The sequence below is a fragment of the Bufo bufo genome, chromosome 2 (assembly GCF_905171765.1).
Source record: "Bufo bufo chromosome 2, aBufBuf1.1, whole genome shotgun sequence".
In the NCBI taxonomy this organism is placed as follows: Eukaryota; Metazoa; Chordata; class Amphibia; order Anura; family Bufonidae; genus Bufo; species Bufo bufo.
The window spans coordinates 286,721,020-286,744,455 of record NC_053390.1 but is presented as its reverse complement, the minus strand read 5'-3'; the positions used below and the strand labels follow the sequence as shown (position 1 = coordinate 286,744,455).

Sequence of the window (23,436 nt, the reverse complement as noted above, 5' to 3'; positions counted from 1 at the left end):
CCGCAATTGCGGGCAAGAATAGCACATGTTTTATTTTTTTCAGCAACGGAATTGCGGACCCGAAAGTGCGGATCCGCAGTTCCGGTTCCGGGCATCACATCGTGCAGCCCCATAGAAATGAATGGGTCCGCAATTCCGTTCCGCAAAATGCGGAACAGAATTGCAGACGTGTGAATGGACCCTAAAGACCAGGAAGCAGCGCTGCATGGATTGCTGCCTCCTCTTCAAACAGCTGATTGGTGGGGGTGCTGGGAGTTGGACCCCCACTGATCAGATTTTGATGACCTATCCTGAGGATGGTTCATCAGTATAAAACCCCTGCACTACCCCTTTAACGGACACCAACTAAAAGGTTTCCAAGGGCAGGAAGTGAGTATGTAGTACCTGAAGTTTACTCTTCACTTGTGAAAAACATAACATTGTAGAAATAAAAGGAATAATAAAACCCCTGCAAATACCGTGTATTAAATGTCCCTGAATTAGAAAGCCTAGCAGGAAAGTGATGAAATAGTGAGGGCCAGTCTTGATCGCCCTGTGTAGGCGTGAGATGCACGTGGCAGAAGCCTCCTAATAAATTAGTCGCACCTCTGGCCTTCCATACGCCAGATATTGATGGCTATGCCAGCTAGGGGCTGAAGTAGATTTCACCTATAAATGATGGCCGTTTCTGGTGCAAGTTATAGTAAATCCGGCTGTTCAGTGCAAAGCCCCTCCCCTCCCACGAAGCCCCGCCCCTTTAACGGCACTTTTGAAAAGTGCCGAGAAGATTAAAAGTCGCAAATTATGGTGCACCATAATTAGCAACTTTTAAAATCCACATTAATGACGGAAAGTTCTATGTAAATGTTCGTTTTGAAGAAATCTTGTAAGAATTCCCTAGGCGTTCAGTGGATTTATAGCGGTTTTGCATTCACACTGAGCCCCTAATTTGCAATCTGAAATGTGAAAAGTAAATCTCGCTGATATTAATGCTGAGCAAAGGGCAGTACTGTCACCTAACAAATAATTAACTGAAGGTAACTTGTTTTTCACGATTCTATCACATCTGGATATCTGTTATATGCTCTGCCATACTTCCTGCCATTACCTTGCCTTATTGGTTGGTTTTGTCAGAAATGTGGCAGAAATTAGAGGATGTGCAAAACTTACAAAGTATCACACGCCTTTGCTCCGGTGCTTGTTGTTGTCCTGTACGGATGACGACGTGACGGCTGCAGCTATTCGCAGTCACTGCAGCCAGGTCATGGACAGACACCAGCAGCAGCACGGGAGTGTCGGTGTATTTTCCTGGTGAGTAATACTTATTGTCTTATTTTAGCATCACTCTCTGATCGGCAAGGGAACCCCTACTAATCTTGAAAATGAAGGGGCGGTACTGCTAAAGTAGTGCCATTCAAGAAAAGCTACATGTAGACTGCAGACGGTCTACTAATGTGTGACCAGATGTGGCGATAAGTGGCTGGAGGAGCCTTGTGTAACCTGTATGCAGCCACGTGCTTTTATATAGTCACAGATCTTCTGGGTGATTTTGGGATATTCTTATCATTTACAGTAGGGTACATTATCCCTGGTTTATACACAGACAGCTTTGTGGGTATGCTGGTTGTATCTCTTGGACGGATCATTGCCAATGTGTTGTCTTTGTGACCGCGTCAAAATCCGCCTCATATCTATTTCTGCCGTAATTCTCCATTATAAATGCTGCGGTCCATTAAATGAAGCTAAATTGCGAGCAGGCTCCCACCACGGCCTTCCGAGGGGTCCGCACGGTAGCCACTCCAAAAAACGGACATGTACATTCTTGGCACAATCTGGAAAAACCGCACGTGAAAAATCCTCAGCCGCATGAACTGTGGTACGGCTTCCTCTTGAAAAGGCGGTTTTAGGGCAGATTCAGCACGTTTTTTCAACACACTGAAACCTGTGCCAAAAATCCGTTGTGTGAACATGCCCCTAGAGTAGAAACGGGATTTTATGCTGTTTGTTCTTTGACTTTATTTCTCCAGTCTGGTTTACTCAAGCTAGAAATTGTATTTTTACTTTTATTCGCTGAACATTAATTGTGATCTCTGATGTGTTCCTTATAATTTACAGGAGGGGAAGAATAATGACAAGTTTTATACACATCCACGGGACCCGAAAGCGCTTGCTGCTTACCTTTTTGCCCACAATCATTTATTCTACATGCTGGAACTAAGTACCGGGCTTCTGTTGCTGCTTCTTTCCTTGTGCGAGGCACCAGCTGTCCCCTTTCTTCGCCTTGACATCTATGTATGTATGAATATCAGTGTTTTCTGTCAGTGTAGGGTCCATATCGTTTTTGTTTTTTTATTTTTTTTACAGTCAAAAATTGGAGTAGAAAGGCTGAAATTGCTTGTGTTAAGTTGTCTTCTTCCTTTCTTCAATTGCATTATTTCAGGTTCATGCTACTCTGGAATTGCTGGCGCTGGCATTGGTTGTTTTTGAACTTTGCATGAAGATGAGGTGGCTTGGTTGTTGGAGTTTTTTGACGCATCGAAGGACAATGTTGAAGGTCAGTCTTTGAACAGTCTTGAAAGGTCTGCCCTCCCTCTGTCACTTGTTCATGCCCCCCACAATATGGTTGCAAGGTTCTGAGTGGTTGTCATGGTAGGCGGGGATCTAGTGAAGGTTCCCAGTCCTGCTTTCTTAGTACTTAGGGCTTGAAGAGGTTCTCCAAATTTGAAAAAAACAAATTTTTTTTTAGATCACCATATTCTGACCCCCATAACTCTTTTATACTTATGTCTACTGAGCTATATAGGGGCTCGTTTTTTGTGGCACAATCCATAGTTTTTATTGATGTGTGTGACTTTTTGATCACATTTTATTACATTCTTTTTGGGTAAGAGAAGCAATAAAAAAATGGCAAATCAGCCATTTTGACACTTTTTTTCTGTTACGCCATTCGCCATATTGGAAGTTATTTTTGGTATTTTAATAGGGGTGTTTTCGGTCGCGGTGATACCCATGATGGTTATATTTATTGTTATTTAGATATTTATTTATTTTTTTATTATACGGAAAGGGGGGTGATTTAAACTTTTAGTGTGTTGTTTTTTTTAAATTTTTTTTAAATCTTTTATATATTTTTTTTATTTTTTGTGATGATTTTGAAGCTCATATATGAGCCTATAAATTCAGTTTTTAATTTTTAATTTTGTGCTTTAAAATGAGTTTTGGACTCCAGATTGTTCATTTCTTATCCTGGCCTGCCATCTGGTGGCCAAAATAAGAATTGCAGCATGAACACTATAAGCCTCGTCAGCGAGGCTTACAGTGTTCAGGGCAACTACCGATGTCCCCATTGGCCGCAGGAGGCCACGGTAGGAAGCCTGGAAGCGCGAGCTTCCGTTTTTTTTGAGCATATAGATGCCATGATCTCACTTGATCACGGCATCTAAAGCCTTTAATTACAGCGATCGGCATTATTGCCGGTCATGGTAATTAGCCGCAGATCTCTGCTATACGAAACAGCAGAGACCTGCCGGCCATGGTGCCCGTGCTAGCAGGCGCCATGTTTACACATCGCTGGTAGCGAAAGGGTTAAAGAGGTTGTCCCATGAAAATATTCTGAATACTTTTATAATTTTATATACTTAAACCTGCTGTTCTTTTTGTAATTTCTCTGTCCACCTCAGTGAGGTGGACGCGCATGTTCAGTTCTATCTTTCAACTGCCACCAGCTGCAGACAAAGGACACTACCCCTGAGAAAGGACATGACCACTGAGCTGCCAGCTTGAAATAAATTTAGGGGAGCAATGACTGGGTAAAGTTGTGTCCTCAGCCGCCTCATGTGAGGTACCGGGCTGGCTGTAGCTTTGTAAAAAAAAAACATGGTCGTGTACTATATGATGTCCGATTTTAATTTTTTACATTGCTCATGGGATATCCATGGTGTGATCTCTTTGTATTGCTGATCAGTGGGTGTATTCAAGGTGGACCCCCAGTATTCGCACATTGATCAGTTGTTTCCTGGAAAGCCTCTTTTTACAGAAGACCACCTTTGTCATTTGTTATTTTTTATTTTTTTTGACTTGTGGAAAGGCCATGGAGAACAGTTTGTTTTCTTCTCTGCAGAGTTCTGTGCTGTTGGTTCAGTTTGTTGAAGCTATTGTGGTGCTAATCCGACAAACCTCTCATGTACGGGTAACGAGAGCATTGCGACCTATTTTTTTTGTGGACTGCAGATATTGTGGGGCTGTACGAAGGTAAGAATGGTTTGTAAGATTTTTTTTTATTAGTAGTAGTAGGTGTTATTACAAATATGAATGTGTACCACTAGCTACTTGGGCTTTATTCATTCATTCAAATGTCAGTTTTTTATGGCAATTTTTCAACCAGTTTTGCATCCATTTTATGGCCATCTGGATATTTAAATGACCGTTTGCATCTGTTCATTAAAAATGGATGATTTTCATTGGCTTTTTTTCATAAAATCCCAACCCCTGCAGTATACATAATGTCCCCCCACAGTGGCCCCTAGCAGTAATAATGTCTAGCATAGTGGCCCTCAGCTGTAATAATGCCTCTTGCACATGACTGAATGACACCAATGAAAGTCTATGGGGCTATTAACATGGCCGTTCTTTGAACAGCCAGTGAATAGCGTCCATCTAAAAATTAGACGTCCTATTTTTGGCCTTTTTTTTAACGGCCAGACGGGCCTCATTGAAATCAATGGGACTGTTTTTAACAGCCGCTTGGACAGGAGTGTACCCGTCTAACGGCGGTTAAAAATGGGTACACTTTAACAATATGGCCTCTAAAAAAAAAAAAAAAAAAACTCGCCTCATCCACTTCCTTGCCCCTGCAGCAGTCTCTTCTCTCTTCATTGAACAGGACCTTCCGAAGGACCTGCGATATGCATGATGACGTAACCACGCAGGTCCTGTTCAATGAAGAGACTTCTGCAGCGCGAGCAAGTGTATGAGGTGAGTTTTTTTTTGGAGGACATTATTTTAGCTGGGGGCACTATAGAAAAATTTACACTGTGAGAAACATTATTTTAGCTGGCACCATGGGGGTCATGAAAAATGGATTCAAAACTGAGACACTGACAGAAAATGGATGCACACACTGATGCAAAATGGCCATGAAAAACTGACTGTGTGTCTGTTTTTAATGGACGTTTTTTTTCACTGGCATTTGCATGTATCCTAATGTGTTTTTGTTTTGTTTTTTAAGCCCAAAAAATTTATAATAAATTACTCATCTCATCCACTTGTACGTACAGAGGCAGTCGCTCATCTCTTGATGCTGAAGGACCTGCCAAAGGATCTGCGCTCAAGCGTGATGACATCACCCTGGGAGCGCATGGTGACATCATCAGGCTTGAGCACAGATCCTTCAGTAGGTCTTTCAACTGCTCGACTCAACAGCATGTGAATAATAAGAATGTGTGTATTGCGCCAATATATTCCACAGAGTGTTAAACTCAAACTTTTGAGCTGCAGAGGTGATTGAGCATTTCCGACCCGCTATGCATTTACAGCAGGACTATGGACCGGCACCACATGGTAAAATCATTAAAGAGGTTTCCAGAGACTTACAGTATCCTTAGGGTAGGTCATTAATATCAGATGGGCGGTGGTCCAACTCCCTGCACTCATGCAGACTTTGGAACTACCCATCTTCACACACGGTGTGGTGGCTGCTTAATTCTCACTTCTACCATTTATTTGGCTCTGGCGCCATGGCTCGTGAAAACAGCTGATCGGTGGGGATACCTGGAGTTGGACCCGCACCCATCTTATATTGATAGGTCATCAGTAGTTAAGTCCTGAAACCCCTCTTTTAAAGGGGTTACCCAAGGCTGGAAATGGCCCCTCACACTAAATATACTTGCCTGGCTCCCCGCGCCGCTCCTGGTCCCCGCACTGCCGTAGCTGTTTCTCCCCGTGCACGGAGGAAAACATGGTTCGGGTGACGCTACAGAGGCTCGTCACCGCCTGCCATTGGCTGCGCCCCCTCTCGACATCGGATGTTTTCATCCGCGCACGGGGAGAAGCAGCGGCAGAATCGGTGTGAGGGGCCCGGGCATATGGGGGGCCATTTCCAGCCTCTGATAAGCCCTTTAACCTGTACACATCCTTGGAGCCACATTGTCCCTTAGTGGTACTCGTCAGGACATCACTATAAGCTCAAAGTGCTAAGTAAAAATTTCAGATCAGTAAACAGCAGCCTCTTTTGTTCAGACGTGTATGCTAATGCACATAGTGTACGTGTTATGCACCAGTTAGTACTGAAATAATGATGTCAGCGGTGTCTTTAGGAGTCTAAGCGGTCATTGAAAATTCTGGATTAAGATTGTGCATTTGCTCTACAGGAACCTGCGTCAGATTTTCCAGTCTCTGCCACCTTTCATAGATATCCTGCTTCTCCTCTTATTCTTCATGGTGATATTTGCCATCCTGGGTATGTTCTTTCACTATAGATATATTTGTGTCCTACTTATTTGCATCAACGGATTAGCCCTGGCTGTTAAAATACACCTAAAATACACCTTCAGTAGCTGACTTCCTCCCGGACCCCCATACACATACATGCACGCTTTGTTTGGCCAAGGGTGCATGTGTCCTTTATGGGGAGAGGAGAAGACCTCTGACAATGGCTTATCTCCCTTCAGAACAAAGGATCCGGCATGTTCTACCCATTATTCCCCCTAACAGCTGGTGGGGAGCCATATGGGGTATTCACAAACCTATTCCCCATGGTATAAACTATTTCTAGGACCTATTGTATTCTGTGCACCATGGGAAATATTGTACATTTGCATTGACACACTTGTACTTTTCTGAGATCATTGTGTTACACTAAGGCCGAGTTCACATGAACCTTGACAATTACAGTTTTTTTGCTCCATTATTGTAGCAGAAAACTGAAAATGACGGAGTACTGGAATCGTCATATGACAGACAGCAGCGGTGCATATACTTATAATGCTGCCCTTGGGGGGTCTACCATTTTAATGGAAAAATAGCTTGCTACGCAAATATGATAAAATATGCAATGGACCATCGATTCAGAAGTGAACTCAGCGTGAGGCCTCCTGCACACAACCGTTTTTTTTCCCTGTTTACTGGCCGTTTTTTGCTTTCCGTATATGGAACCATTCATTTCAATGGTTCCGCAAAAAAAACGGAATGTACTCCGTATGCATTCCGTTTCCGTATTTCCGATCCGTTTAAAGATAGAACATGTCCTATTATTGCCCGCAAATCACGTTCCGTGTCTCCATTCAAGTCAATGGGTCCGCAAAAAAACGGAACACATACGGAAATGCATCCATATGTCTTCCGTTTCCGTTCCGTTTTTTTGCGGAACCATCTATTGAAATGTTATGCCCAGCCCAATTTTATCTATGTAATTACTGTATATGCTGAACGGAAAAACGGAACAGAAACGGAAACAAAAAACTGAAAAACGGACCGCAAAACACTGAAAAAGCCATACGGTCGTGTGCAGGAGGCCTTAGAATTTTGAACTAGTTGAAGTATTCTGACAAAAGCAGCAGACTTCCATCTATACTGTAGACATAACGTTTCCTTACAATCTGTGTCAACTTCAGGAAGACTATAAATGTCCAGGTGTCTTGGAGTCTGAAGCACCAAAAACCTCATAGATCATGGCTGGTGAAAAAAAAGATTTGTTTTTGTGAGCGTTCTCCCCCTGAGATTTTCCAATATGTCTAGCTTTGTGAGGTGCTCATTGCTGTACTTGGCCCAACTGTCCAGGCTTATATGTCGACGTGGTCATAGACTTTGATGGGCAAATGTGTGTCAAAAGCATCAGGACCCTGTATTCCGTCTTTACTGAAAAACGTAGTCATCTGCACATTTCAGTATCGCTTCGGCTCGCTGCTGCTATGTCTATGGCGAGCAGGAAGAGAGAAGGGAGATGGCATGAGCGCACAGAGCGCGCCTTCCCTTCATAAGGTCATCAATATTAAAAGCCCGGAGAACCCCTTTAAGCACAGAACACAGTGTGAATTTAGCCTGAATGTGCTAGAATGTGTGGTCAGTCTAAAACTGGCCGTACACATTCATTTGCCGTCGGTGGAACGATCGTTGGGCTGACGGCTATTTCTCCTGACTCCCTCCAGGCTTCTCCATACACATACAACTTGGCTGAACATGTATGTGTATTCAGTGGGGAGAAAACCACTGCCGGAGACTTATATCCCAGGAGAGCTAAAAGATTGGGTAAAAATATTCACCTTGCCTGATCCTTCTCTCCCCACATCATCTGTCAGGGAAGAGTCCCCACACACACTAGACTGTCGGCCGAACCTGACGTTCTCTGTGGGTTTAGCTGACAAAAATATAATGCGTATGAGCAGTTTAATATATGTGAATTTACAGGAGCTCCCAGAGCTTCATTTACATGACTGTACCATGACCAGCATCTACTATCTGCTGCCATCCATCCGTCACCAATGGCAGTGTGCAGTCTCTGCTAGTAACACCAACAGATCTGTGCTAACCTTACTACACCATCATAATGTCTATGTCAGCAAACCTTTTATATATTATTAGTAAATTCTTTTGTTCATTTTTCTCTTTTTAGGGTTCTACTTGTTCTCTCCTAATCCATCTGATCCGGTAAGTTATATATATAATATATATGTATGTAAAATATCTAGCTATCTACATACACACACATATTAGGCCTCTTGCACACAAACGTTTTTTTTTCCCGTTTACGTTCCGTTTTTTTGTGTTACTTATACGGAATCATTCATTTCAATGGGTCAGTGAAAAAAACTGAATGTACTCCATATGCATTCCATTTCCGTATTTCCGTTTTTCCATTCAAAGTTAGAACATGTCCTATTATTGTCCGCATAACATGTCATTCGTATTTTTTGCGAATCAGTTTTTTGTGGACCGCTGAACACTGAAAAAGCCATACGGTCGTGTGCAATAGGCCTTATATTGAGAAAAGTATTGGGATGCACCTCTTAAAGAGGACCTTTCATGGGTCCAGACATTATGAAATAACTAGCAGGTTATGTAGGGCACAGTGCAGGGATGTAATATCGCTTACTAGTTTGTCTGGGCGCTGCTCCGTTTGCCCGCTGTGCCCGCCTTTCACATTTACCACCTGGTATGCTAATGAAAAGCATCGGTACAGGGAGGAGGAGACTGGCCTGTTTCTCAATGGGCGTCTCCTTCTCCCTGGCTGTAGCACGGTCCAATCACAGCAGAGAGCGTCACGGCCAGGGAGAAGGTGAGTTATTTTTTTTTTCTCCCTGGCTGTGACGCTCTCCACTGTGATTGGACCGCGCTACAGCCAGGGAGAAGGAGACGCCCATTGAGAAACAGGCCAGTCTCCTCCGCCCTGTACCAATGCTATTAATTAGCATACCAGGTGGTAAATGTGAAAGGGGGGCACAGCGGGCAAACGGAGCAGCGCCCAGACAAACTAGTAAGCGATATTACATCCCTGCACAGTGCCCTATATTACCTGCTAGTTATTTCAGAATGTCTGGACCCATGAAAGGTCCTCTTTAATCATTGAATTCAGTCCCATTGTCACAGGTGTATAAAATCCAGCCCCTAGCCGTGCAGTCTGCTTTTACAGACATTGGTTTAAGTTAAAGAGTTCACTGAATTCTAGTGTAGTACTGTAATAGGACGCCACCATTTTAACAAGTCAGTTCATTAAATTTCTTCCCTCCTAGATTTTCTACAATGAACTGTGACTGGTAGGATTGTAAAGCGATAGCGTTTAGGAATCACAGCACCTCAGCCACAAAGGACCACATAAAGTTACAGAGCGGGGTCACCATAAGTCACCAATGCTCTGCTGACCCAATAACTGCAGAGTACAAACCTCCTCTGCCATGAACATCAGCACAAAGACTGTGCCTCAGGATCTCCATGGCTGGACAGCTGCATGCAAGCCTTACATCACCAAGTACAATGCCTAGGCCCCTTAGTTCCAGGGAAAGGAAATCTTAATACTACAACATACCAAGAGATTTGGACACTTTTATGCTCCCAACTCTGTGGGAACAGTTTGGGGAAGGCCTTTTCTGTTCCAGCATGACTGTGCCCCAGTGCACAAAGCAAGGTCCATAAAGGCATGGTCGGGGGAGTTTAAAGGGATTCTGTCATGAGATTTGAGCCCTATAAGCTAAACATATGGCCAGGTCCGTACTAATAACATGAATCTTAAACTGCCCTTATTAAACCTGCTTGTGGCTCTATTAGCCCAAAAAAATGGTTTTTATAAGCTGTCACTCACCTACCTAAGGTGCCCAAGGGGTTTTACGTTAACCCAGGGTGCCCGCCCGCACCCCTCGCCGTCTGGTGCCCAGCGCCGCCTTCCTCACCTCAGCCCCGCAATCCTCCCGTCCCTCTGCTAGATCCGGCGCCTGCGCACTAGGCTCGGCCTGATGCGCCGCGGACTCCTGGCAGCGGCTTCGTTGAGCGAAGTGCGCATGCGCATCAGGCCGGCGCATGCGCACTTCGCTCAACGAAGCCGCTGCCAGGAGTCCGTGGCGCATCAGGCTGAGCCTAGTGCGCAGGCGCCGGATCTAGCAGAGGGACGGGAGGATTGCGGAGGCGGGGCTGAGGTGAGGAAGGCGGCGCTGGGCACCAGACGGCGAGGGGTGCGGGCGGGCACCCTGGGTTAACGTAAAACCCCTTGGGCACCTTAGGTAGGTGAGTGACAGCTTATAAAAACCAGTTTTTTGGGCTAATAGAGCCACAAGCAGGTTTAATAAGGGCAGTTTAGGATTCATGTTATTAGTACGGACCTGGCCATATGTTTAGCTTATAGGGCTCAAATCTCATGACCAAATCCCTTTAATATGGAAGAACTTGTCTGGCCGCACAGTCCTGATCTCAACCCCATCAAACACATTTGGGATAAACTAGAATATAGATCAGTGTCTAACCTCACAAATGTTCTTCTGGATGATTGACACCATTTTATTTTATTTTCTGATGGTACTAATACATTTTTTTTGCATTGATTGAAGCAGAATTGATCAGGCAGTGAAATACATGTTTTAATTCTTTAAAAAATCTATTTACATTTTTTGGCAGTATTTCAACACTCTTGAGAACAGTCTGGTCAGTCTGTTTGTACTCTTGACAACTGCCAAGTAAGTGAATCTCTTTCCTACCTTTAGTGACCTGTGGAAACTATTCATTGATAGTGGGATGTGGATAAAAATAAAATGTTTTAAACTTTATTGATTTTCACTAAAATTAAGTCACAGATAGAAAAAAACACTGATAACGCTGGCCCTGGCAGGGAAATATCCAACTGGTGTAAAGTAGAACTGGCTTAGTTGCCCATAGCAACCAATCAGATTCCACCTTTCATTTTGGACAGCTCCTTTGGAAAATGAAAGGTGGAATCTGATTAGTTGCTATGGATAACTAAGCCAGTTCTACTCTACCAGTTTGATAAATGACCCCCTTTGTGTCCACTAAATAGTATTTTGGATACAAACAGAGTTCACAAGTTGCCTACAGCCACAGCATAGAAGACTAATGCTGCGCTATATCTGCTGTCTGTGCCTGTGCAGGAGAGCTGGCGTAGATATTAGTATGTCACACGGCCTGCTGGAGGAAGCGCCAAATTTATGTAGGGGCCTGCGCCTCCACATAAATTTGGCGCATCAATCTGTGGTGCAGAGGGACTAAGACCGGCATCTAAATCGCTGGTCTTAATAAATGTCCCCCTTTATTTTCCACAGCACTGACAGGAGGGTGCCCCCACCCCCAAGACAGGAAACAACGCAGGAGCACATGATTTAAAAGGCCTCCTCCCCCTTACCTATCCAGTCATTGTTTCCTGTCCTCGGGATCCGTAGGAGCCGCTCCTGCAGTGACAGGGAGATTTTCATTTCGCCCAGCCTGGTTCTTTGTTCCCCACGCTGTGGGAGGGCTGGTGCAGGGGACGGGTTTCCCGGGGACGCGCGTGCCTCCCTTTCCCGTCCCTCGGAGTAAGAGCTGCGTGCAGGCATCCCCGGGCTCGCTTTTTTCCCATGAGAAGTGGTAAATAGCGCAGGATCTATGACGTCACCAGGCGAGATTCTCCTTGGGCAAGAGAATCTCGCAATATTTCGGCGTACGGGATAAGAGCGGGGCTGAAATGCCGGCATTTGCGATTAAGCCGGTCATCCAGCCCACGCTCACAGGAAATCGGATCTGCCATGCTCGCTCCAGAGGACGCCTCTAGGAAGCCTCGTGATCCCGCTGCCTCTGCCCTCAGCCCGGTAAACCTCCTCCCCTGGAGAATGATTATGTTACCCCTGTTGTTAAAACCCTATTGTTAAATCACTGTGGGGGATGTATGGTTATGGGCAAAAAATAATAATTTCACTCTGGTGAGGTGATGGCCCTAAGTGCAGGTGTCGGATTCATGGTCCTACTGCCCTTTTTTCTCTTTTAGGGCACTGAGACCATGACTCCCAAGCCAGCCAGTGGGGAAGCAGGGTGCAAAAAATCCTTCACCTCAAAAAATAGAAAACCTTTGTGCTAGAAATGCACAGAAAAGGTCGTTTCTGAGGAGTCGCCCTCCTTCCTAGAGTCCCTGAGAGCGATTATTAAGGAGGAAGTGAATACGGCTGTGGACTTACCGTATTTTCCCGCGTATAAGACGAGAAATTCTTTTCAAAAGTCGGGGTCGTCCTATACGCCGGGTATACTCAGATCCGATGGTATATTCTAACCCCCAGGCGTTCCCATGGTGACAGGGACGCTTGCCTGGGGGTTAGAATATACAGGGACCCGCGGCTCAGAGGAGTATACATTTATTAACTGTAATCCGTAAATTTAACTTTAAATCAGCGCTCATCTCTTTACTAGGGTACCTTCCTCTCAGCTCCGGTAACAAGCAGTGCGCACGGCGCTCACTCACTAGGCGGCGCAGGCGTGTGACGTCAGTGAGTGAGCGCCACCCGCACTGCCTGTTATCGGAGCTGAGAGTAAGGTACCCTAGTAAAGAGATAAGCGCTGATTTAAAGTTACGGATTACAGTTAATAAATGTATACTCCTCTGAGCGGCGGGGAGGGGGAACTGTGGATGGCACATGGGGAGGGGGAACTGTGGATGTCACATGGGGAGGGGGAACTGTGGATGTCACATGGGGAGGGGGAACTGTGGATGTCACATGGGAGGGGGAACTGTGGATGGCACTGTTATGGGAGGGGGATCTGTGGATGGCACTATTATGGGGAGGGGGGATCTGTGGATGGCACTGTTATGGGGAGGGGGGATCTGTGGATGGCACTGTTATGGGGAGGGGGATCTGTGGATGGCACTGTTATGGGGAGGGGGATCTGTGGATGACACTGTTATGGGGTGGATCTGTGAATGACACATTTAGCATAAGATGCTATATAGTGTCATCCACTGATCTCCCTCCTCATAACAGTGCCATCCACAGATTCCCCTCCTCATAACAGTGCCATCCACAGATTCCCCTCCTCATAACAGTGCCATCCACAGATTCCCCTCCTCATAACAGTGCCATCCACAGATCCCAGTCAGTTCCCTGGACTGGAGAAGCTCGTCTTGAGGACAGGGAGGGCTGGGCATTCAGGGGTAGTCTTATACGGCGAGTATAGCCCAAACCCTATATTTTTAATGGAAAAGTTGGGGGTCGTCTTATACGCCCAAATATACGGTAAATTGCGTCTCAATCTCCACGACCATCCACAACCCAGAGATCCCATACCTTTGAATTGCCTTTTGATCTTGATGAGGGGGAGTTGGTTTCGGAATCTGCTCAGGCAGACCCTTATTTCTCCCAGAAGAAACTGACGGTCTCCTAAAAACCATCCGTGCTACTATGCACATAGAAGATGTTAAAGAGTCACATTCAATTCAAGACCATATGTTTCAGGGTCTGGGAGAAAGACATAGAAGGGTATTCCCAATCCATAACAACATAAAATCTCTGATATCAAAAGAGCGGAAAGACCCGGAAAAAAGGACTGTCACAAACTCTTTTTTAAAAGGAAATACCCCTTTGAAGAGTCCGAAACTAATTTATGGGACAAAACACCTAAAATAGATGCACCGGTTGCCCGCATCTCCAAAAAAACTTCTCTTCCGTTTGAAGATAAAAAATCAGAGAGTGTTCTGAAAAAGGCTTGGGAAACTAACACGGCTATGCTACGACCAAGCATTTCCTCTACTTGTACGGCCATAACTCTATCGATCTGGCTTAATCAGTTAGAAGAACACATTTCTGCGGGTACCCCTAGGGAAGAAATCCTTGCATCCCTACCCATGTTAAAAAAAAAAAAAGCCTCCAACTTTCTAGCGGACGCCTCTGCCGACTCAGTCAAACTTTCCGCTAGATCAGCTGCACTTTCAAACACGGCCCGAAGAACAATTTGGCTTCGATCCTGGTCAGGGGACACAGGCTCCAAAAGTCGCCTGTGTTCCATCCCTTGTGAGGGGGACAGATTATTTGGTTCTGGATTAGATGACATCCTTGAAAAAGCATCTGATAAAAAGAAAAGATTACCCCTGGAAAATAGGTGCTTTCATCAGAGACGGTCGTTTCAGAACCAAAGAAAGGCCAGAGTGGACCCCAAAAAGAAAGAGGGCTCCAGAAAGTGGCAATCTTCCAAAGGCAGGGGTAGAGGGTTCCTACTTAACCCCAAAAGTTCTTCTCGCCCCACCCAATGGCGCCAGAAGTCGGGTAGGAGGCAGCTTAACGGGATTCATTCCTGCGCGGGAACAAATCCATGCCTCCCCGTGGGTAATAAACACTCTAAAGGAAGGATTAAAATTGGAGTTTTTATCCCCTCCGTTAAATCAGTTCACAATAAACAAAAAGCTGTCTCTTCTACAAAAACAACTTTGTCTAGAGTCAGAAATCTCCTCCTTAATAGAAAAGAAGGTACTTCTTCCGATCCCAAAAGATCAATATGGAAAGGGGTTCTATTCTCCAATCTTTTTAGTACAAAATCCAAACGGGTCCTTTCGGTTGATATCACATCTAAAATCCCTAAACAGGTCGATTATATACAAAAAGTTCAAGATGGAAACCATAAAATCTACCGTAAGTCTGCTCCCTCAAGATTGTTTCATGGCAACAATCGATTTACAGGACGCCTACTACCATGTTCCAATATATCCACCCCATCAAAAATATTTACGAATCGTTGTCTTCATGGGAGAAGATTTGTGCCATTTCCAATTCAGAGCCCTTCCATTCGGTCTCTCTTCAGCCCCAAGAGTGTTTTCCAAAATCATGTCCGACTTTCTAAAACACCTACATTTCCCAAAAATTCTAATAACACCATATCTGGACAACTTCTTAATAGCATCCGGCTCAGAAGAACTCCTCAGACTCCATCTCTCCCTGGTTCAGGACTGTTTGACCACCCTGGGGTGGATCATAAATTTTTAAAAATCTGATCTGTCCCCAGACAGAAGAAAAATCTTCCTTGGAGTTCTATTGGAATATCCTTTCTACCAACAGAAAAGAGGACCAGGTTGTTACTGGAGATCTCCCGTTTTCTGCAGTCTAAGGACTGCCTCTCTCAGGAACATTATGACAGTTCTAGGTCTACTCACCTCCACAATTCCGTCAGTCAGATGGGCTCAGAGCCATACTCGAGTGCTTCAGTCCTTCCTTCTTTTCTCATGTGACGGAACAATCTTTGCCCTAGAAAAGAAGGTTTACATCCCAAATTCTGTAAAAAGATCCCTCATGTGGTGGAAAGAAGAGAAAAACCTAAACACAGGGGTTTATTGGAGACAAAAAGATCAGATAATCACCACAAATGCCAGTGGATCAGGATGGGGAGGCCACACAAGCTGGAAGATAGTACAGGGCAGATGGAGCCCAGATATGTTAAAAGCCTCTTCAAATCTAAAAGAGCTTACGGCCATTTACAAAGTGATCACTTCTCTACACACCCCCTTATCCTCAAAACACGTAAAAGTGCTGTCGGACAACACCACAGCGGTCGCTCAACAAGCAGGGCGGAACCAGAAGCCGCTCCCTAGCAGCCTTAGCTCACGACATATTTTTCTGGGCAGAGAGAAATCTTCTGTCCTTATCCACAATCCATGTCAAGGGAGAACAAAATTTTTGTAGCCGATTTCCTCAGTCGAACAACCTTAAAGGAAGGGGAATGGTCTTTAAACCCCCAGATCTTCCGTAAGATCTGCGAAAGGTGGGAAAATCCGGACTTGGATCTCTTCGCCACAGGGGACAACAGGCAGACCGAAAAATGTTGCTCCCTCTCCTGGCAAGATCAGCCACTTTGGATAGATGCCCCATCCCAACCTTGGCCAAACACTCTTCTGTATGCATTCCCTCCTTTCAGTCTAATAGCAAGGATGCTTATGAAAATACAGGAAGAACAGTCTCAGGTGATCCTCATTAAACCGTTTTGGCCAAGGAGGGCCTGGCTTCCCCTGCTCCTCAAACTATCTGCGGGGGTGTTCTGGACCTTGCCACAAATCCCAGACCTTCTCCATCAGGGTCCGATTTATCATCCAGGACTAAAATAGCTCAACCTGACGGCCTGGAAGTTGAACGGTCAATCTTGAAAAAGAAAGGGTTGTCAGATGAAGTCATTTCCACTCTTATGCTGAGTCGTAAGCCGATTACCTAAAAAAAAAAATTAAGAACCTGGAAAGTCTTCCTGTCCTTCCCTAAAGATTCTCTTTTTCCCGACATACCTCAAATACTTGAGTACTTACAATCAGGTTTGAACAAAGGTCTTCGACCCGCCACTCTAAAAGTGCAAATATCCGCCCTTAGCGCCTTCTTAGATAAACAATTAGCTGACTCACCCCTTATTAAAGGCTTCATTAAGGGGGCCACAAGGAAGTTACCAACCATCTATTCTGTAATCCCACCATGGGATCTAAACTTAGTCCTCTCAGTATTAATGGAGCATCCATTCGAACCAGTGGACAAAATTTCCTTGAAGCTACTAACCTACAAAACTGTATTTTTAGTGGCAATAACCACCGCGAGAAGGATTGAAGAAATACAAGACTTTTCCTGTAGACCACCTTACCTAACTATACTGGACAACCGTATAATCCTAAGGCATTGCCCTTCGTTCCTTCCCAAAATGGTCTCCAGATTTCACTGTGATCAGGAAGTCTCGTTGCCTTCATTTTGTCCACAACCAGCTACCGAAAAAGAAGAATTTCCCCAACATGGATGTTAGGAGGACTGTGTTGGCTTTCCTAGAAGCCACAGAGTCCTTCAGACTCTCAGATCAACTTTTCCTTCAATACCAAGGTGACAACAAGGAAAACGGGGCCAGCAAGGTAAGGGGGAGGAGGCCTTTTAAATAATGTGCTCCTGCGTTGTTTCCTGTCCTGGGGGGGGGGGCACCCTCCTCTCAGTGCCGTTGTGGAGGTTATTGGAAAACACAATTGCCAGTAAGAGTAATTTCTACTTTTTATCGACGTCCCGCTATCAGTGAATAATAAATTATTTTGTTGCATGAGCTCACATTTACAAGCTCAGTGAATGAGACTGTAGAAACTACCAGATGCATTTAATAATTTTGACTTCTGCATTATAGCTTCCCTGATGTCATGATGCCGGCATATTCACGCAATCGATGGTCCTGCGTCTTTTTTATTGTGTACTTGTCTATTGAGCTGTATTTCATCATGAATCTGGTGAGCTAACTCCTGCGCTCTTTTCTCTGGCTTTTATGACAACCACACCACATTTTATATGTACTATGTTTTTTTGTGAAAGGATCTATACCCCTTAAGCTTAAAGGGGTTTTCCAGGATTTTAACATTGACCTATCCTTTTTGGCTTTTCCTACGTCATGTGATTTCACGTTAATCGGTCACGTGGTCTAAGAGCAGTTCAGCCCCATTGAAGTGAATAGAGCTGAGCTGTGATACCAAGCAGAGACACTTTACAATTTACGGCGCTGTGCTTGGTAAGCTGAAAGGAAGCCATGGCTGTACTTCAAGCACTGCTGCCTTAGCAAACAGCTGATCAGGGTCGTACCCCCCTAATCCAGAGGATAGATCATCAGTAAAATAAATCTCGGAAACCCCCTTTAACCACCTAACTGATCTGCCCCAGCTGAGCTTGGGCAGAAGTGGAAGTAGGGAAGGCTGCTTTAGCTGCTGATATCTCCTGGACGGTAGCAGCTAGAAGCATGGAAATGGTCTTGTTTGAAAGCTGGCATTGTTTGACCAGACTTTCACACAAGACCAACATGACAGCATTAGTCCAAGCAACAGAGGAGGTATCACTGTTAGAAATCAAGTCGGGAATAATCGCGAGTAAAACCTGCTTTTACTTTCACTTTTAGCTGCATTCACTGCATCCCAGTTTTTAACACTGATATCTTCCCATGTACAGAAGATATTGCTGTCATTCTGGTATTTTCTGAAAGCTTGGAATGTCAGCTTTCAAACAATGCAAACCAGAGATATGAGCAGTTAAAGCAGCTGCCCTCCCTCCCCATCAGTCTGGAGGAGCTGCAGAGCTGACAGGCTGCAGGAGAATAGGAAAAATAGTAAAAATATATAGAAATGTGACATTATCATTAATGTACAGACCCACATAATAGTTATGCCACTTTTAGCACATTGTGAACGCAGTAAGTAAATTCCTCAAAAGAATGTAAAAATTGCTGTTTTTTTTATCTTTCCCCCTAAAATTAACTTATTATTTTATTTAATACACTAAATATACCAAAAAATATCCCACAAAATAAAAAATAAATCAGAATTAAAAAGAAAAGTTATGACTGCTAGAACACAAAGGGGGGGGGGTGGAAATATTATTGGTCCTTTTTCAAAAGGGTTCTCCAGGAATTAAGAAAGGGAGAATACTTAAATATTACTTCATTATAAATATATTCCCAAATACCTTTCATTAGTTATAATGGCCCGTTTTATCTAGGGAGCAATGATTAGGAGAAACAAAATGGCCGCCGTCCTATTAGTACACACAAAACCTGTCCTAATCATAACAAGAGCACTGAGCTAAAGAGCTATCTCCTCTTCCTCTCCTCTCTGCTCTGCTCATCAGTGATTATGATCCTGAATACAGCTGATAAGATCTTCAGCTGAATCTCTGTAGGAATGGAGTTCATGAGGAGACATGAAGTACCTAGAGGAGGTGGGGATGTGGCTAATGAACAACATCACTTGTATGAAGTCTCTATTACCACAGCCCCACATTACCACAGTCAGTCCTGTCCGTCCTCTCTGGACTTCATGTCTCCTCATGAACTTCATTCCCACAGAGATTCAGCTGAAGATCTTATCAGCTGTATTCAGGATCATAATTCTGCGTCCAAAAGTTCGGGTTATCGAAGAATCCCGTTATGAATTGCAAATTCCGTTATGATCCGTGGTAGTGGAATCCATAACGGGATTCTTCGATAACCCGAACTTCGGACGCAGAACTTTAAAACACAAGTTCGCTCAACACTAATCATAATCCCTGACACGTAGAGCAGAGAGGATGATGACGCGGCTCTTTTACCTCAGTGTTAAGTAACTTGTCCTGCTGTGTGATTAGGACAGGTTTTGTGTGTAATAGGATGGCGGCCATTTTGTTTCTCCTAATGATTGATCCCTGGACAAAACGAGCCATTATAACTAATGAAAGGTATTTGGGAATATATTTATAATAAAGCAATATGAAAGTATTTTCATTTTCTTAATTCCCTGAGAATCCCTTTGAGGCTAAAATTTATTATGTCACATTATGTCCCCTGAGTTGTGCGCCGACAAGATTTACTGCAGACACATATTAGAAATGTACAATAAAAAAGTGACATTTTTGGGAGGGTTTTTCCAATTTTAACGTGACTGTTAAGATGTTAATGGCAGTATTGTGTGTTATGAGAGATTTATCAGATAGGGCACATGCAGTCATAGAACAGTCTGCAGAATTTGAGAAATCTTTCTCCTCTGTAAAAATAACACTCCAAAGGAATCCTGAGCAGAAGTGTTCAGACGTTAGATGATGGTTATTTTTCTTATACATGGTTGAGGTTTTACTTTCTTTCTGACATTGATTTTCTATTTCTTAGCTTCTGGCAGTTGTGTTTGACACGTTCAATGACATAGAGAAAAAGAAGTTCAAATCCCTGCTTCTGCACAAACGTACAGCCACACAGCACAGCTACCAGCTGCTGCTCAACCCACAGGTATAGAGAAATGGCGTAAGACCGTGTAGAGTGATACTATGCTGAACTTTAGTCATTTGTTGGGCTTGAGATTTTCATTTGTAATTACAAGAACAAGAGTGCACAGAAGCTCACAAATCAAGGTATCTGTGTCAGTGCCGATCCGGCGCACACTGCCATCCAGGGAAGGAAGAAAGGTACAGAGCATTCTCTCCCTGGGTGGCTTTGTCTTGTGTGTTCACCTGTCAAATGCAGAATCAGAGAATGAGAATTAGTTTAGTAATGCTAAGGTAAAGCTAGTCATATTAAAAGTGAAAAAAGAGGGGGCAAAATCTTAAAGGGGTTTTAAAGGAGTACAATATTGAAGACCTATCCTCCATGATTGGTCATCAATATGTGATCAGAGGGATCTGACTCCTGGCACCCCTGCCAATTGGCGAACTTGGCGGCCTCTTCCTAGACCAGTCACATGGTCTACGTGCAGCTCAGTCCCATTCATGTGAATGGGTCTAGGCTGCAATTCCAAGCACAGCCACTATGCAGTGTATGGCACTGTACTTGTTATGATGTGATAAGGCCGTAGCGATCACTAGTGCACCATGGACTCTTCAAGCAGCTGATCAGCAGGGGTGTCAGGAGTCAGACACCATCGATAAGGTGTTGATGGCCTATCTGGAGAATAGGTCATCAATATTCTTCTCCTTAAAAAAACAGTAAGGGCTCATTCACACGACCGCATGAGTGGTTCCGCATCCGTTACAATTTCAGTTGGGCCCCAAAAGATGCAGACAGCACACCATGTTCCGTCCGCATCCGTTGTTCTGTTCCGCAGCCCCACAAAAAATATTTAGCATGTCCCTATTCTTGTCTGCAATTGCGGACAAGAATAGGCATTTCTATAATGGGCCATCTGTTTCATTCCGCAAATTGCGGAACACGCATCGGTGTGGTCGTGTGACTGCGCCCTTAAATAAGCTATCGCATGATTAATGTAAAACATGAAAATCAGACATCATAGAGTACATGAAACAGTGTTTCCTCCTCCCAACAAAGACTGACCTGCTCTGTGACCTGTATGTACGTGGGTTTCTTTACCTGGAATATATACCTTTGCAGGGCCCACATGGAATTTCTTTCCGGCAGTTTGATGGAATGATGAGATTCTACAAGCCCCGGATGTCAACTCGTGATCGATACCTGTGCTTTAGGGCCCTGAAACAGAACAGGACAGATAATATGAGGTAGCAACTGCAATAATTGTTTAAATGTATACCAATTGTAGAAATATCCAGAAGAAGTGGTGTACCCCAAGGTTCAGTGCTGGGCCCTCTATTATTTAATTTATTTATTAATGATTTTTGCAGATGACACTAAGCTATATAGTAGTGTGCAGTCTATGGAAGATGTTCATAAACTACAAGCTGACTTGGACACTGAGTGATTGGGCATCAACTTGGCAAATGAGGTTCAATGTGGACAAATGTAAAGTTATGCATCTTGGTAGTAATAATCTCTGTGCTTCATATGTCCTAGGTGATGTAGCACTGGGAGAGTCACTTATAGAGAAGGATTTGGGTGTCCTTGTGGATGGTGGATTAAATTACAGCATACAATGTCAATCAGCTGCTTCTAAGGCCACCAGGATATTGTCATGCATTAAACGAGGCATGGCCTTGCGGGGCAGGGATGTAATACTACCACTTTACAAAGAGTTGGTGCGGCCTTATCTGGAATATGCAGTACCAGTTCTGGGCACCAGACCATAGAAAGAACGCTCTGCAGCTGGAAAAAGTACAGAGGAGAGCGACTAAACTTATAAGGCGCCTGGAGGGTCTTAGTTATGAAGAAAGATTAAAAGAATTAAATTTATTTAGTCTTGAGAAGAAACGTCTAAGGGGGGACATGATTAACCTGTACAAGTATATAAATGGGCCATACAAAAAATACAGTGAAAAGCTGTCCCATGTAAAATGTTCTCAAAAGACAAGGGGTCACTGCCTCCGACTGAAGAAGAAAAAGTTCAGTCTCCAGAAGCGTCAAAGCTTCTTTACTGTAAGAACTGTGAATCTGTGGAATAGACTTCCTCAGGACGTGGTCACAGCAGGAACAGTGGACAGTTTTTTTCAAAAAGGGTTTAGATGAATTCTTAAAAGTAAACAACATTAATGCTATAAAAACGTGTAGAAATCGGAGTCTTCCTTCTGGGATTCGCATCCCCACCTCTCCCTATCCCTTGGTTGAACTTGATGGACATATGTCTTTTTTCAACCGTATCAACTATGAAGGTAAACTGCCAAGCCATTCCTTCTTTTATATTATCCTCCACTTTCTTTCTCGTATTCCAATCAAAACTATGAGAATTAGGTAAAAAATATTTCTGTTTATTTGCCTGTCCCAGGAGATCTGTTATTACCTCATTCCTTTCTGCTAGCCTTACTCCTTTAGGCCTTATCCGTTTTCAGTCTGCAAAACGCAAATCCACAAAAAAAGGGTGACGCCTGTGTTGCCTTCGTTTTGTTTGCAGACACTTTGACTTCAATGGGTCTGTGGTCGGCATTTTGCAGAACTGACATTTTTTGTTGTTGTTTTTTTCGCGGACCCAAAATGCAAATACATAATACAGTCGTCCAAATGAGGCCTTACATAGTTAATACGGTTGAAAAAAGACATATGTCCATCAAGTTCAACCAAAGGATAGGTGGGGACACAAATCCCAGAAGGAAGTGAGACTCAGATTTCTACATGTTTTCATAAGCATTAATCTAATTTACTTTTAAGAATTCATCTAAACCCTTTTTAAAATTGTTCCTGCTGTGACCACGTCCTGAGGAAGCCTACTCCACAGTTTCTTACAGTAAAGAAGCTTTGACGCTTCTGGATACTGAACTTTTTCTTCTCCAGTCGGAGGCAGTGCCCCCTTGTCTTTTGAGGGCATTTTACATGGAACCGTTTTTCACCGTATTTTTTGTTTGGCCCATTTATATATTTGTATAGGTTAATCATGTCCCCCCTTAAACGTCTGTTCTTAAGACTAAATAATTTCAATTCTTTTAGGCCTCTTTCAGACGGGCGTTGTGGGAAAAGGTGCGGGTGCGTTACGGGAACACCCGCGATTTTTCCGCGCGAGTGCAAAACATTGTAATGCGTTTTGCACTCGCGTTAGAAAAATCGCGCATGTTTGGTACCCGAACTTCTTCACAGAAGTTCGGGCTTGGGATCAGTGTTCTGTAGATTGTATTATTTTCCCTTATAACATGGTTATAAGGGAAAATAATAGCATTCTGAATACAG

General features: G+C 43.9%; 1 protein-coding gene across 2 annotated transcripts in view; it reads left to right on the top strand.

Annotated features, from left to right (window-relative positions):
* Positions 1-23,436, top strand: part of TPCN1 (two pore segment channel 1) — a 94,360-nt gene that overhangs the window by 8,196 nt on the left and 62,728 nt on the right. For both annotated transcript variants that reach the window (XM_040416652.1, XM_040416653.1), the window contains exons 4-12: positions 2,095-2,271; positions 2,420-2,533; positions 4,100-4,230; positions 6,348-6,436; positions 8,588-8,622; positions 11,077-11,135; positions 17,557-17,656; positions 20,050-20,166; positions 21,262-21,386. In XM_040416652.1, coding sequence (XP_040272586.1) covers positions 2,095-2,271; positions 2,420-2,533; positions 4,100-4,230; positions 6,348-6,436; positions 8,588-8,622; positions 11,077-11,135; positions 17,557-17,656; positions 20,050-20,166; positions 21,262-21,386 — 947 coding nt within the window. The remainder of the gene's footprint in view (positions 1-2,094; positions 2,272-2,419; positions 2,534-4,099; positions 4,231-6,347; positions 6,437-8,587; positions 8,623-11,076; positions 11,136-17,556; positions 17,657-20,049; positions 20,167-21,261; positions 21,387-23,436) is intronic.